General features: G+C 54.4%; 1 protein-coding gene across 5 annotated transcripts in view; it reads left to right on the top strand.

The window, feature by feature from the left end:
• MLC1 (modulator of VRAC current 1) overlaps nucleotides 1-12,880 on the top strand; it is a 33,019-nt gene extending 20,139 nt beyond the window's left edge. For 4 of the 5 annotated variants that reach the window (XM_075552644.1, XM_075552647.1, XM_075552648.1 and 1 more), the window contains 5 exons: nucleotides 966-1,082; nucleotides 7,245-7,301; nucleotides 7,764-7,886; nucleotides 12,165-12,332; nucleotides 12,806-12,880. In XM_075552644.1, the coding sequence (XP_075408759.1) occupies nucleotides 966-1,082; nucleotides 7,245-7,301; nucleotides 7,764-7,886; nucleotides 12,165-12,332; nucleotides 12,806-12,880 (540 nt within the window). The remainder of the gene's footprint in view (nucleotides 1-965; nucleotides 1,083-7,244; nucleotides 7,302-7,763; nucleotides 7,887-12,164; nucleotides 12,333-12,805) is intronic. The other variant, XM_075552645.1, reaches the window with a different exon arrangement.
• Nucleotides 12,881-13,453: the final 573 nt, after the last annotated feature.

Raw genomic sequence — 13,453 nt, forward strand, 5'->3', positions numbered from 1 at the left:
CACACTGCCAGGTCTCTGTTGTCTGCACCACTGTTCTTGTGTTTGAGCCCATCGACGCAGCCACTGGGTCAGGCCACCTTGTCGAAGGCCTTCCTTTCTCGCTGCCCCTCTCCTGTGCCAAGCACGACATCCTTCTCCAGGGTGGTCTCTCCTGACACTGTGTCCAAAGCACATGAGACGAAGTCTCGCCCTCCTCGCTTCTAAGGAGCATCTTGACTACGTCTTCCAAGACAGGTGTTTGTTCTTCTGGCAGTCTGCTGGCTTCAGGATTCTCCAGCACCACTGTGCAAAGCCCCGGTTCTTCTACCTTCCTTATTCAATGTCCAAATTTCCCATGTATCTGAGGAGACTGAAGGCACCACAGCTTGCATCAGACACACTTTAGCCGAGAGTGACAGCCTCGGGCTACTTTTGGGGCTGGTTGCTGCAAGGTATTTGAACACACCAGTAGAGTCTTTCTACTTCTGTAAAGATTTATGGCTTTGAAAAACCGCGGGGTCATCCTACTTGGTCCTACAGGGTCGCTGAGAGTTGGGGTTGGCTTGATGGCAGTGGGCTGGTTGGGATGAGACAGAGCTGGGGTGTTTGAGTTTGGAACACCCACGTCCACCTGATCCCCCCTGGCTGCTACGTGCCTGGTCTGGTTCATGCAGAGCACATCGTGGCTGGTGCCAGGCTGGCCAGTGCAGTTCATTCAGATGCAGCCAGATCTCACCTGGGGCCGGGTGCCCTGGAGTCAGGGGTCCTGGGGGTCCTGGAAGATTTGTGGCCTGGGGACAATGAGGATTCGGGTTGAGTTTGGGGATGCCCTATCTCTGAGCCCGAAGGTGGGGCCGGGGAGGCTCCTCAAATATCCACAAGGGACCTGAGGATGGTTGGGTCTCGGGGGTTTGGGGCTGGGGTGGGTGAGAGCCCTAGCAGAGCCCACCCAGCACTGGGATGTCTCCCTGTGTTCCTCCCTCCAGGTTATTGAAGTCATCTCCGGCATCTCAGCCTTCCTGGGTGGGGTCATCGCGCTAAACGTGGATGAGGGGGTCTCAGGCCCCCACCTCTCTGCCACCTTCTTCTGGATCTTGGTGGCTGTGAGTACATGGTGCCACCAGTCCTGGACGTGGCCAAGTTGGGGGTGGGGAGGGTCCTCTGGCCCTGGACGCGGCCATGTGGAGGTGGGGGCTCCGTCCGTGATTGAGGAGCAAATGGGTCAGGGTATTTGCTATGGATGAACTTGAATCTGCCCCCCCTCAAAGTTATGTGGCAGTCCTGACCCCTGAACCTGTGAACATGACCCTGCATTTTGTGGGGAAATAGGGTTCTTTTGCTTTGCTGTGCAGCCCTGGGGTGTCACAGGTAGGTGCTGTCTGCTAAGTGCAGGGTCGGCGGGTCAAGCCCACCAGGCCCTCCTCGGGAGAAAGGACTCTCTGCTCCCAGGACCCCTGTGGGCAGGGCCACTGTGTCCTGTTATGACCCCCGATGGCAGTGGGTTACTGCGTGAGCAAGGCCATGTCAGCGCCAGGGAGCCCTAGTTTAAGGATCAAGAGACCAGAACTGATGTTGACATGGAGGAACCACAGGAAGACACAAGGGACATGCCACAGCCTGGGATGTGGGAGACAGGATGGTTTCAGAATCCTGGCCCAAGACTTCCAGGCAATGCAACTGCGTTCTCTGAAGCCACCGGCGCGCGGGACTTGCCCTAGTCACTAACCCCTCCAACAACCTCAGTGCCATAAGGTGGATTCTGTCTGGCCTTGGTCAGTGGAGAGCTTTAGGGGAGCAGACACCTGTCCCTCGAGGGTCAGCTGGTGGGTTTGAACTGCCGACTTGGTGGTCAGCAGCTCAGTCAGTGCTCAGTCAGCGCTCAAGTCCCTGCACAGAAACAAGACCAATAGACAAAAGCGTACACCCTCGAGCTGGTTCTGACTGGTTGCCCGAGAAGAGAACCATGAGCCAACCAAACACAAGGGGAAGAGGTGGGATGGGGGTGGGGGGTGGGCTCTCCGCAGATGGTCAACCAGAGAACGCACCAGGCAGGGCGAGCTCAGGACAGAACAGTCACAGGGTTTCAGTGTGTGTTCCTCCCCTCTCCTGACCCCCAGAGGGGCAGGGCGCCCAAATGGCAGACAAGTCGCAGACACCACCTCACCTCGGGAGTCCAGATTAGCACCTGGACACCATGCTGGAGGACACACAGCCCTCCAGTTCTTGTCTTGTGTCTGACCCAAAGGGACAGAGGCCGGCCCACTCTGGAGGTGGCCTGCGGCATCAAAGGCCCATATAGTCAGATATACCTCATGGCCGAAGCGTCCCACGGCGGAGGAGCTGCTCCTGGCACACAGGAGGAGGACACGTGGTGTGAGCCGTGACAAGAACAGGCTTGGGACGGACACCGGGTCACCTGCACTTGGCCTGTGTCGGGCAATATGGCCTTAATTGCAATTAGGGGAATTCCATCTGTGGTGGTTACATCATCTACTGTCAATTTGATACTTACCAGTGAAGGGGTGGAGTTTAGCCTCTGATCAGGTGGCAGCTTGATGACCTCATTTGGAGGCACTAAGGAGATAAATAGCTCGCTGGAGGCGAGACCCAGGCTCACTCCCTGGGAGGCATTGCAGCAGACTCACTGTGAGACTTGCTGTTTAGAAGACATATGGAAAAAGGCTGATACAATCAGAGCCCTGAGCTGGAGGAGCCACGTGGAGACCCATGCCAGCACCGAGATGCTTCTACTGACACTGGAGCCACAAAACTTCCCACCCACTGGCCTGTGATTGTCCTGGATTCTGCATCATTGCATGTGCTGCGTGAGTCTGAAGAGGAATGTATAGATTGGTATAGGACATATGGGCTGATATTGGACTTATCAACTTGACCTGGACTGGGCTGGGATGCTTTCTCAATATTCAGTTGCTTTGGTACATAAAACTCTTTCTTAGACACATATGTGTGTTTATGAACTTGTTTCTCTAGTCCACCCAGACTCACACACCATCGCATGTGGGACAACCCCTGAACAAGGGAAAGATGCCCGGAAGAGCAAAGTGTTGGTGGGCATGTGGACAGAGAGGAAGACGTGATAATTTGTCAGCATCTGAGAAAACAGAAAAGGAGCTCTGGTGGCACAGTGGTTCAGCACTCGGCAGCTAACCTAAAGGTCGGTGGTTCAAGACCCCTGGCTGCTACCTGGGAGGAAGATGAGGCATCCGCCTCTGCAAAGATGGCAGCCTTAGAAACTGTATCCCTTGAGAGCATGGTGAGTCGGAATGGGCTGAGCAGCAGTGGGATGGCCGTCGGAGACAAAGCGGCCCTGTTCCCAGAGGTCAGAGTTTCTTTGGATCTCTATCCAGAGTATCCTTTGGTATAGACTGAGTTTGTCCCCCTCACACGTTATGCACACGTGATTGTGGACAGCGCTGAGGAAGACGTAGCAGGATTGATGCATTTGGATTATGGTGCTGATGAAGAGTACTGATAGGACCACAGGCTGCCAGCAGAACACAGGGACCCGTCCTGTCAGAAGTACAGCCACCATGCCCCAGGGAAGCGAGGATGGCGACTCTCTGACTCATGTATTTTGGACGTGTTGTCATGAGAGACCAGTCCTAAGAAAAGGGTCATTCAAAAAGAGAAGACCCTCAATGAGGTGAGTTTTCACAAGGCCATGACGGTGGGCCTAACATTCCAGTGGTGAGGCTGGCCCAGGACCAGGCAGTGTCTCCGTATGTTGTACACAGGTCGCTGTGGGTCAGAACGGACTAGACGCTATTTGATGACAGCAACAACCTAGTGGGTATGGCCCTATTTGGGGACAGGGGTGTCAGTGGTCTTGTGCTGCGGTGACAGAAATACCACAAGTGTGTGACTTTAATAAATAGAAATTTGTTCTCTCACAGTTTAAAAGACTGGATGCCTGAATCCAGGGCATTGGCTCTCGGAGAAGCATTCTCTCTTGGCTCTTGGGGAAGGTTCTTGACTCCTTTCAACATCTGTGGACTGGGCATTCCCTGGAGATCTCCATGTGTCTCGGCATCTGTCTTCTTCTGGGTCTAGGAGGTTCTCAGCACAGAGATCTTGGGTCCAAAAGGCCTTCACCACTCTGGCTCCCTCTCCTCGTTTTTATCTTATCTCATGTGCGATGAAAAGTCCAGCAGTTACCTGTCCGTTTGTGGTACTGCGATGGCTTGCATGTTGCTCTGATGCTGGAAGCTATGTCACTGGTGCTTCAAATGGCAGCAGGGACCAGTACGGATTGCAACTCAGCGTAAAGAAGACCTAAATCCTCACAACTGGACTAATAGGTAGCATCATGATAAATGGAGACAAGATTGAAGTAACCAAGGATTTCATCTTGCTTGGTGCTCGTGCACAACCAATGCTCATGGCAGCAGTGGTCAAGAGCCCCAAATGACCTCTGTCACTGGGCACCCTCTTTCAGGGGTTGAAGAGCACGGGTGCACGTTAAGGATTAAGGCGTGCCTGACACACGCCATCGTGTTCGCCATCAAGGACGTGATGCTTGGTAGTGTGGAGAGGCAGCAAGCCAAGAGGAAGGCTTTTAATGAGATGGCTTGACCTGGTGGCTGCGACCAGGGACTCCAACCCAGCAAAGATGGGGAGGCGGATGCAGGGCCAGGCGGCACTTCGTTCTGTGGTACATCACGTCACCGTGAGTCAGAGGCGACTTTCTGGCACCTAAGAAGAAGAGAAGGTGGTGAAGAAGAGAAGGTGGTGAAGGTGTCGCCCCCAAGGCCCCTCCTTACATGGGATCAGGGCTGTGGCTGGATTGAGGGTGTTCCAGGCCACCCTGAACCTCTAAGCAGTGACCCTCTCCTGGAGAGGATCACCTGATTACTTAACTGCCAAACCGCCAAGACTCAGCCCTGCCAAGCAGCCTCCATTCTTTTTTATGATGAGGGATTTCTTTTGTTGTGTTACTGAGGTCACGTGTTAACGAGGTATCTTCCATTGCCTCATAAGTACGCGCACATGAAAGTTGGGCACCGAATAAGGAAGACCGGAGAAGAATCCTTGCTTTTGAACTGTGGCGCTGGTGGGAATGTTGAAAGTACCAGGGCTGCCAGAAGGACAAATGGATCCGTCTTGGAAGAAGTACAGGCAGAGTGCTCCTTCGGGGCACGGACGCTGAGACTTCATCTCACAGACTTTGGACAGCAGAGGCCAGTGCCTGGAGGACACCGCGCGTGGTAAAGTAGAAGGGCAGCGACGACCAGGAAGACCTTCAACGGGAGGTGTCGGCACAGCGGCTGCAGCCATGGGCTCGGGCACAGGAACACTTGTGAGGCTGGCGCAGGACCGGGCAGTGCTTCCTTCTGTTGTACATCGGCATGGCACCTCGCGTCAACAAGGGGCTTCTTGTGTTAATGAGGCCATACCAGTGCCGGGTGGGTTCTGGCCCTAGTCCCTTCTGAGCACTTCAGGGGGCTGAGCAGACCCAGGGACATGTGTGCACACAGGGCAGAAGCAGCCAGACAAGGTCAGGAGGGTCCAGGCTTGCTGCAGCTTCTGGGAGCTGGACTAGACAAAAAGCCCTGCCCTGGGAGAGAAATTGCATCTGTTCTTTAAAGCAGCCCCTTGGGCACTTCTGTTGGGCAGCACCAGGAGACCAAGGCCCAGAGGCCCGGGGAGCTAGGAGCTAGCATGCTCCTCACAGCCCTGGGTCACGGTGGGAAGCTGCAGCTGACACATAGGCTGCCGCAGGGACCGGAGCACCCAGAGCAAGCGTGGAGCCACCTTCCATTTTGCTCCCCTCGCCCTCGTGCTGCCCACTCTGTGCAGTGGCAAACGGATAGCATGCTATCCCGGACGCCAGTTTTAGATGTCTGAGACAATGCCACATACGGCTAAGTCCCGTGTTATGACTGCCCAGCAGTGGTCACTGCATTTGCCCCCCTCTGGCAGAGTTGAAGGGGCCCTGAGGATGCAGGGTTGCAGGTTGGGCTGCTGACCATTAGGTCAGTGTGTGAGTTCGGGTTGACTAGAGAAACGAATCCAGAGACACTCATATATGTGTGTGTAAGAGTGAGCTTTAGGTCAAAGAGTCATATTATATTACGAATCCCAGCCCAGTCCAGATCAAGTCCATAAGTCTGATATTAGCCCATATATTTGATACTAGTCCATATCCTCTTTGGACTAACGCAACACATGCAATGACGCTGAATGCAGGAAGATCACAGGCCAGTGGGTGGAAAGTCGTGTGGATCCAGTGGGGGTGGAAGCATCTCAGCACTGGTGTGGGTCTCCACGTGGCTCCTCCAGCTCCAAGGCTCTGGCTCCATCAGCATAGCTCCATCTGGCTTGTCAGCAGGAAGAGGAGGCAGAGAGTATGTCCTTCCTCCAGGGAGGAAGACAGGAATTCCAGAATCCTCAGGAGAAAAACAAGCCCACATGGAGGCCTCATTGGCCATGACCTGATTGACAGGCTGGACTCCACCCCTTTGCTCAAGTTGGCAGGAGCGGATTTAACAGCCACAGTCAGTGTTTTGAATCCACCAGCGCTTTGAGGGAGAAAGATGGCTGTCTGCTCCTGTGAAGAGGTACAGCCTTGGACACCCACAGGGCAGCCCTGCCCTGTTCTATAGGGTCACTATGAGTGGAATCGACTCGATGGCAGTGGGGTTTTGGTTTCTGATGATTGAACCAACTGCTTCCAAAAAACCCAAACCCAAGTCACTGCTGTCGAATTGGTTCTGACTCACAACAATCCTACAGGACAGGATAGAACTGTCTCGTGGTCTTCTGAGACTTTCAGTCTTTACTGAGTGGAAAGCCCATCTTTCTCCCAAGGAGCAGCTGGTGGTTTTGAACTGCTGACCCCTGCCATCAAGTTATTTCCTACCTCTTTTTTAGTCATAGTAGGGCGGACAGAGCGGATCCCAGGGTTCCAGAGGCTGGGAATCCTACGGGAGCAGAGAGCCGCATCTTTTCCCCATGGGTCAATAGGCGGGTTCAAACCACCGACCTTGCAGTTAGTAGTCCAGCATGAAAGAGTGGCTGCACCCACAGTGAGGCTCTTGCTTTTTGCCCTAAAGTCAGGCTAATGAGAACCCTAGCTCCTGTTCCCATGGGCACACTCGGGGTTCATAGTCCCAACGGACTGAACTGAGCAGAGTGAGGTCCGGGTGAATTTGCTGGGTGGGGAAGCTGCAGCCATGGCGGCTGTAGTGCGGTGACTTCTTCTAGGACGTCCTGCCCCAAACTCCCCCCCTCCACTCCCCCCCCAGTGTTTCCCCAGTGCCATCGCCAGCCATGTGACAGCTGAGTACCCCAGCAAGTGCCTGGTAAGTTTGGGTCTCGTGATGAGGCTGCTGCCGGGTGGGCTGAGGGTGGGTGGTCTGCACTGCCCAGGAGAGGCACCGTGTGTGTGTGTGTGTTAGGGTGCCTAGTTGCCTGATGATGGACAGTGAGCAGAAGTGATTCCTTTGGGGTGGTCACTGGAAGAGGCCCTGAACGAGCTGGCGTGAGCCAAGCAGAAGGAGCTCAGACCTGGCAGGTGGACCCCTGCTGGGCGGTGGCGGTGGCGGATGATGCAGAGCGGGCGCTGTGCCTGTGTGGCCTCAGTCTGCGCAGGCCTGGCCCTGCTTTGTGGTCTTGCGGGCGAGCACGAGCCCAGGTGTCGGAGCTGGGAGGCCTCCCACCCAGCAAGACGGAGACTCCGGAGTTCCTGGCTTTAAGTCCACGGGCTGAGGACACCGGGCAGACTGTGTGTCCTCGCTCTGCAGCGGATGCCTGTGTCCCTGCAGGTGGAGGTACTGCTCGCCATCACCAGCATCACATCCCCGCTGCTCTTCACGGCATCCGGGTACCTGTCCTTCAGCGTCTTGCGCGTGGTGGAGATCTTTAAGAATTACCCACCGGCCTTCAAAGTAGGTCTGCTCTCCTCTTACCACACTCGGGAAATAAAGCCGGAGGCCCGGTGGTGCACACGGTGAACACCTGTGCTCCCCGGAGCATTGGAGGGAGGTCAGGGTCTCTCACAGGAACCTTGGAAGCAAGGCCTGGCACCCAGCCTTGAAGCCCTCTGCAGCAGGTTCTGCGGGCGGGGAATGGAGGGATAGAGGCGGATTCAGTGACAAGAGATGCTTCCTTCAGCCTCTTTGAGGCACGTGGGGCTGGTCATTGGGTGTAGTGTGCGGTGTGCCTTTGTGCATTCCCACCCACCCACTCTATGGCAGCAGGAAACTCCGCGGGCCCGTGGCGCCTGAGCCCACGGTTGCAGACACGGTTTCCATTGCTCTCCTGGAGGGCCTTCCTCTGTCTCCGGGCCCCTCCTCTTCTCCCAGTCAGATTCCCTCCTCTGCGGACTGGTTCCCCGTCACACGTCCAGTGTAGGCCGGCTGCCCTTCTGAGCAGCGTTTGTGAGGTAGATCTGAGGTGCCTTTTCAGTGTTGACAACGGAGCCCTCCCTGGTGGCTCAGTGGTTTAAGTGCTCTGCTGCTAACAGAGGTTGGCAGTTCAAACCCACCAGCTGCTCCTTGGGGACGCAGCTTTCTAATTTCGCAGTGACAGTCTGGGAAACCCACAGGGGCAGCCGAGAATCAGAATCCACTGTTAGCAAGCATTTTGTATGTTGTTGTCCGTCTCTTCCAGTGAGCCCTGTCCCGCCCTGCCCGATCCTCTGCTCTCTGCTCCTTCATGGTCCCTCCACGCACTGGCTGATTAGAGAAGAGGCGAAGGCCTGTGTACACAAAGCAAGGGCTGTCAGCAAATTTCTCAGAGCTGATAAGATGCAGACTGCTTCAGAAAGCCCAGGGTTGAGGTTGGGTGGGGGGATGGGTAACACAGAAGCCCCAAGCCAATACTCTGCCATCCAGTTGAGGCTGACTCACAGTGACCCTACAGGACAGGGTAGAACTGCCCCTGTGGACAGTTTCCAAGCCTGGAACAGTTTATGGGAGTAGAAAGCCTTGTCTTTCTCCTTTGGAGCAGTAGGGGGTTTCCAACTGCTGACCTTGTGGTTAAGTCTGTTAAGAGCCCAACTCTGAACCCAGTATGGCCCCAGGACCTCTTTGGGGTATAGATGGCGAGATGTATTTCCTTGCTTTTTTGTTTGTTTGTTTGTTCCCATGATAAATGCTACTTCTCAAGTGTCTCTGATTAATGCAAGGAAGGCATCTTGAGAGCCGACTGTGGGCCCGCCCCGCCCCCCATGTGCTAGTGCTAGCGCTCTGCCCTGACTTCTTCCAACACAGACCTGGGCCTGCTGTGCCTGTGTGCATCTCTTTCCTGCCTACCATTTTCCAGTGGGCTGTGGAGAATGCTGCCCAGCGCCCGCCAACCGAGAGAAGCCATCAGTGCCCTCAGCTGGCATCTGCTGCCATTTGGTTTTTCTCTTGGGAGGTGTTTCTGTGTTTATATGGTTAAAGGGATCCCCACTTACTGTGTTTCCCTGACTAGAAGGGCTGGCCCTGTGTCTGTCCACCTGTGCCATGGTGGGCCACGGCCTTGTCTTTTCTCTGGTGACGATGTAGCTGTCTACAGGCTGCAGGGCACCACAGGTCCACTTGTGTTCAGTCCAGAGGTGCTCTCTGCTTGTGCCAGTTGCAGAATCTCATCCGGTTTCTGTGCTGGTGCCACACCATTTCAGCAATGGCTTCCATGGCTGGAGGGCGAGGTACGTGGCCTCTTTCTCAGGGTTTAGCCAGCCCCACTGCCTGGAGTTGACCTCCCTGTGCTTCAGGGTGAAACCACACTCCACGGGGTGTCAAAGGCTGATTTGTCCCATGGTGCCTTGGGTGAACCCTCACCTGCCACCCGCCCCCCCCCCACCAGCAGCCAGGAGTGCCACCCAGGCCTCTTCTCAGGGCCCATTGGGCTGCTCCTCCGTTTGCCCTCTGAATCTGATACACCCAGCTCCAGATAGCGAGCGTTGGGGTCCCGTAAAACTGAATGAATTTGTGGGTGGCATTCATTCTTCTCCCGATTTAAAAGCAGTGACACTGAGTGGACACTGGACTTTTTTCTTTCTTTCTTTCTTTCTTTTCTTGCTTTCTTGCTTTCTTCCTTCATTTTTAAAATACTTTTATTGGGGGCTCTTACATCTCTTATCACAATCCATACATTCATCCAGTGTGTCAAGCACATTTGTACATATGCCGCCATCATCATTTTCAAAGCATTCTCTTCTCACTTTGAGCCCCTGATATCTGCTCCCCATTTTCCCCCTTCCTCCCCCGCTGGCCCTCCCTCACAAACCCTTGATCAGTTATAGATTATTATTTTCATATCTTATATCATCTCCGTTGCCCCTCACCCACTTTTCCATGATTCACCCCCCTGGGAGGGCGTTATTCCCCCTCTCTCCCCACACCCTCCCCTAATCCTCCTGGTATCTCTACTTTAATTGTTGACCCTGGGTGGTTTATCTATCTTGGATTACTTGTGTTGTGGGCTCGTATTTCTAGCAGTGTGCATACTCTGGTCTAATCCGATTTGTAAGGTAGAATTGAGGTCATGGTGGGAAGGAAGCACCAAAGAACTAGAGGAAAGTTGTGTGTTTCATCGGTGCTATGCCGTACCCTGACTGGCTCATTTCTTCCCTGTGACCCCTCTTAGGGGGATGTTCAGTTGTCTACAGATGGGCACTGGGTCTCCACTCCATGCTCCTGCTCCCCACTCCTGTTCACCTTGGGTATGATTTTGTTCTGGGTCTTAGATGCCTGATACCTGATACCATCAACACCGAATGATCACACAGGCTGGTGTGCTTCTTCCATTTGGGCTTGGTTGCTTCTCAGCTAGATGGCTGCTTGTTTACCTTCAAGCCTGTCAGACTCCAGATGCTACATCTTTTGATAGCTGGGCACCATCAGCTTTCTTCGCATTTGATTATGTATCCATTTTCTCTTCAGCAATTGTGTCAGGAAGTTGAGCATCTCAGAATGCTGGATTATTAGAACAAAGTGTTCTTGTGTTAAAAGAGTACTTGAGTCACGGCCCAATGTGCGTCTGCAACCTTAATTCTTAACATATAGATGAGTACATAGTTCTATTCCCCTCTCATATATATATATTTGCATATGTACATGCCTGTATTTAGACCTCTATAAATGTCCTTTGCCTCCTGGTTCTTTCCTCTGTTTCCTTTTTACTTCCATCTTGTTCCACCACCATGTTTGGCCTTCATTTGGGTTTAGTAATTCCTTGCTGCTACATTGCTCTTGATTAAGCCCCACTAGGCATCCCACACCCTTCTCTCTATTGATTTTAATTCACTTGTTCCCTTGTCCCTGGGTTGGTCCTGCCCCCCTTTCTCCCACCTCCTCTTCTCCCGTATCCCCCCGGAAGCATTGGTCCTATTCTCTTAATCTCTGAATTATTTATCCCACCTATCTTATCTAGATAGACATGCAGATACATTAATAGGCACGAAACCCCGCAAAACTAAATAAAACAACAAAGTCAAGACCAACAAAGAAATAACAACAAAACCAACATCAACAACAAAAAGAAAACCACTGACAAAAATGGAAGGTCTATAAGTAGTTCAAGGTGTTTGTTGGCCTTTATGAGTGTTTTCCTGTCGAGTCTGATGGGGTGCCATGGGCTGTTCTCTGTGCTAGGACTTCACTGTTTTTCTCTCGATCCATGGAAGAGGCCACCCATACTGGGCTGGGCAGGCCTGGTGTGTTCTCGAAGTTCCCCAGGGCTCTGAGGGTGGCCTCCTTCTGATGGCCTCCTGCCCGCTGCCTCCTCTTCCTCTTTGCCCCCCAGTCCTGCCTCCCCCTACTTCCAATGCAGCCCCCTCCCATCCAGCTGATCTTCCCAGTGCTCGACACCAGTTAGGCGTTGGTGGTCATGCCTGTCCCCACAGAGGCCCTTGGTGGCCCAGGAGGCCCAGTCTGCTTTGGACGGCTCCATGTGGCTGCTAGAGGAGGGCGGGGGCGGAGGCTGCCATGAGCTTCAGCAGTTCACTGTCCCCAGGGCTGACCCTGTGGTCACACTGTCATCTCTGGTCATGTACCATAGAGCCACTTTTGGCCACTAACTCACTGAAGGGAAGGCTGACTAGACTTGGAGCCAGGTGCTCCCGGGGCCTACTGACCAGACCTTGTGCTTGCTCCCTGGGGCCACTGTCCATCCTCAGAGCAGGCTGAGGGCCAGACCTCAGTGGCCAGCTGCCCTCTCCGCCCTGTCCCCACCAGCAATCTTACGACGTGCTGCTGCTGCTGCTGCTGCTGGTCTTGCTCCTGCAAGCCTGCCTCACCACCTGCACCGTCGTCCAGTGCGCGCGCTACCAGGTCCACATGAGGCTGCAGGACGCGCCCTGGGACCCCACACAGCCCGGCCGGGTCCAGCCCCCCACGGGGGAGGTGAGTGGGGACTCTGCCCCCACCCATTATCAACTCGGTTATAGAGGACACCCTTGTCCGTGCCTGCTGGAGCACCTAGAGGGGAGCTAGGTGAGACCCTCCATCCTGAATGCTCCCTCAGACACACCTGGTCCATGCGAGACCCCTGGTGGCCAGTCAGGGAATGGCAACTGAGCACAGTCTGGTTAAAAAAGGGTTTTCAAACTATGGCCCACAGGCCACATGTGGCCCGCCCTGGACATTTATCTAGCCCGCTGGGTGTTTTTGCCCCGTTTTGTTTTTTACTTCAAAATAAGATATGTGCAGTGTGCATAGGAATTTGTTCATAGATTTTTTTAAACTATACTCCGGCCCTCCAAAGGATTTGTGGGACAGTAAACTGGCCCCTGTTTAAAAAGTTTGAGGGTCCCTGGAAAAGTGTCCCCTGGAAGAATCTTGGGGAATGTACAATTAACGCCCGACTGTCCTCACAGGTGGCCAGGACCCCGCGGCCGGAGTTTGACAAGGATAAGGCCTGGAGAGCCGTGGTGGTGCAGATGGCGCAGTGACATGCCGAAACCCAGCGTGGACACCGACCGGCCGTCGCTCCCTCCCCTTGGGGCAGCCCAGCTGCCACTTCTTCTTTGTTCTCCAGCTACCTTACAATCAATCCCGAAACCCCACCCCAGGGAGAGATCCCACATCCAGGGTGAGGGGTTCCTCCCCAGTGCGAGGAGCCCCTGATCCTAGTTTAAGGGGACCTCAGCCCCAGTATGAGGGTCCCTGGTCCCAGCATGAGGGCTTCCCCAGCCCCCCAGCCTGCTGGACCTTTTCCATTGCCCTCTCACTGACCCTGCTTCCTGCTTGATACTCAGGCCTGTGAGGCTTTTCCTGGGGAGCAGGACACCCGGCTTTTTCAGGCCCTGCCCTGATAGCCCCACGGCGTGCTGCTTCATAGTGACCTGGGAGGAGGCTGGAGAGCTCTATGGAAGCAGGGGCCCTCCTCTTTCTCCCATGGAGCAGCTGGTGCGCTAGAAGTGCACACCTTTCCAGTGGCTAAACCCATTGAGGGATACCCATCCCTCCCGCCCCCAACCCCACCATGAGTTCCACAATAAAACAGGAGTCCCTCTGCTGCCCCT

Source organism: Tenrec ecaudatus, chromosome 6 (assembly GCF_050624435.1).
Source record: "Tenrec ecaudatus isolate mTenEca1 chromosome 6, mTenEca1.hap1, whole genome shotgun sequence".
Taxonomy (NCBI): domain Eukaryota; kingdom Metazoa; phylum Chordata; class Mammalia; order Afrosoricida; family Tenrecidae; genus Tenrec; species Tenrec ecaudatus.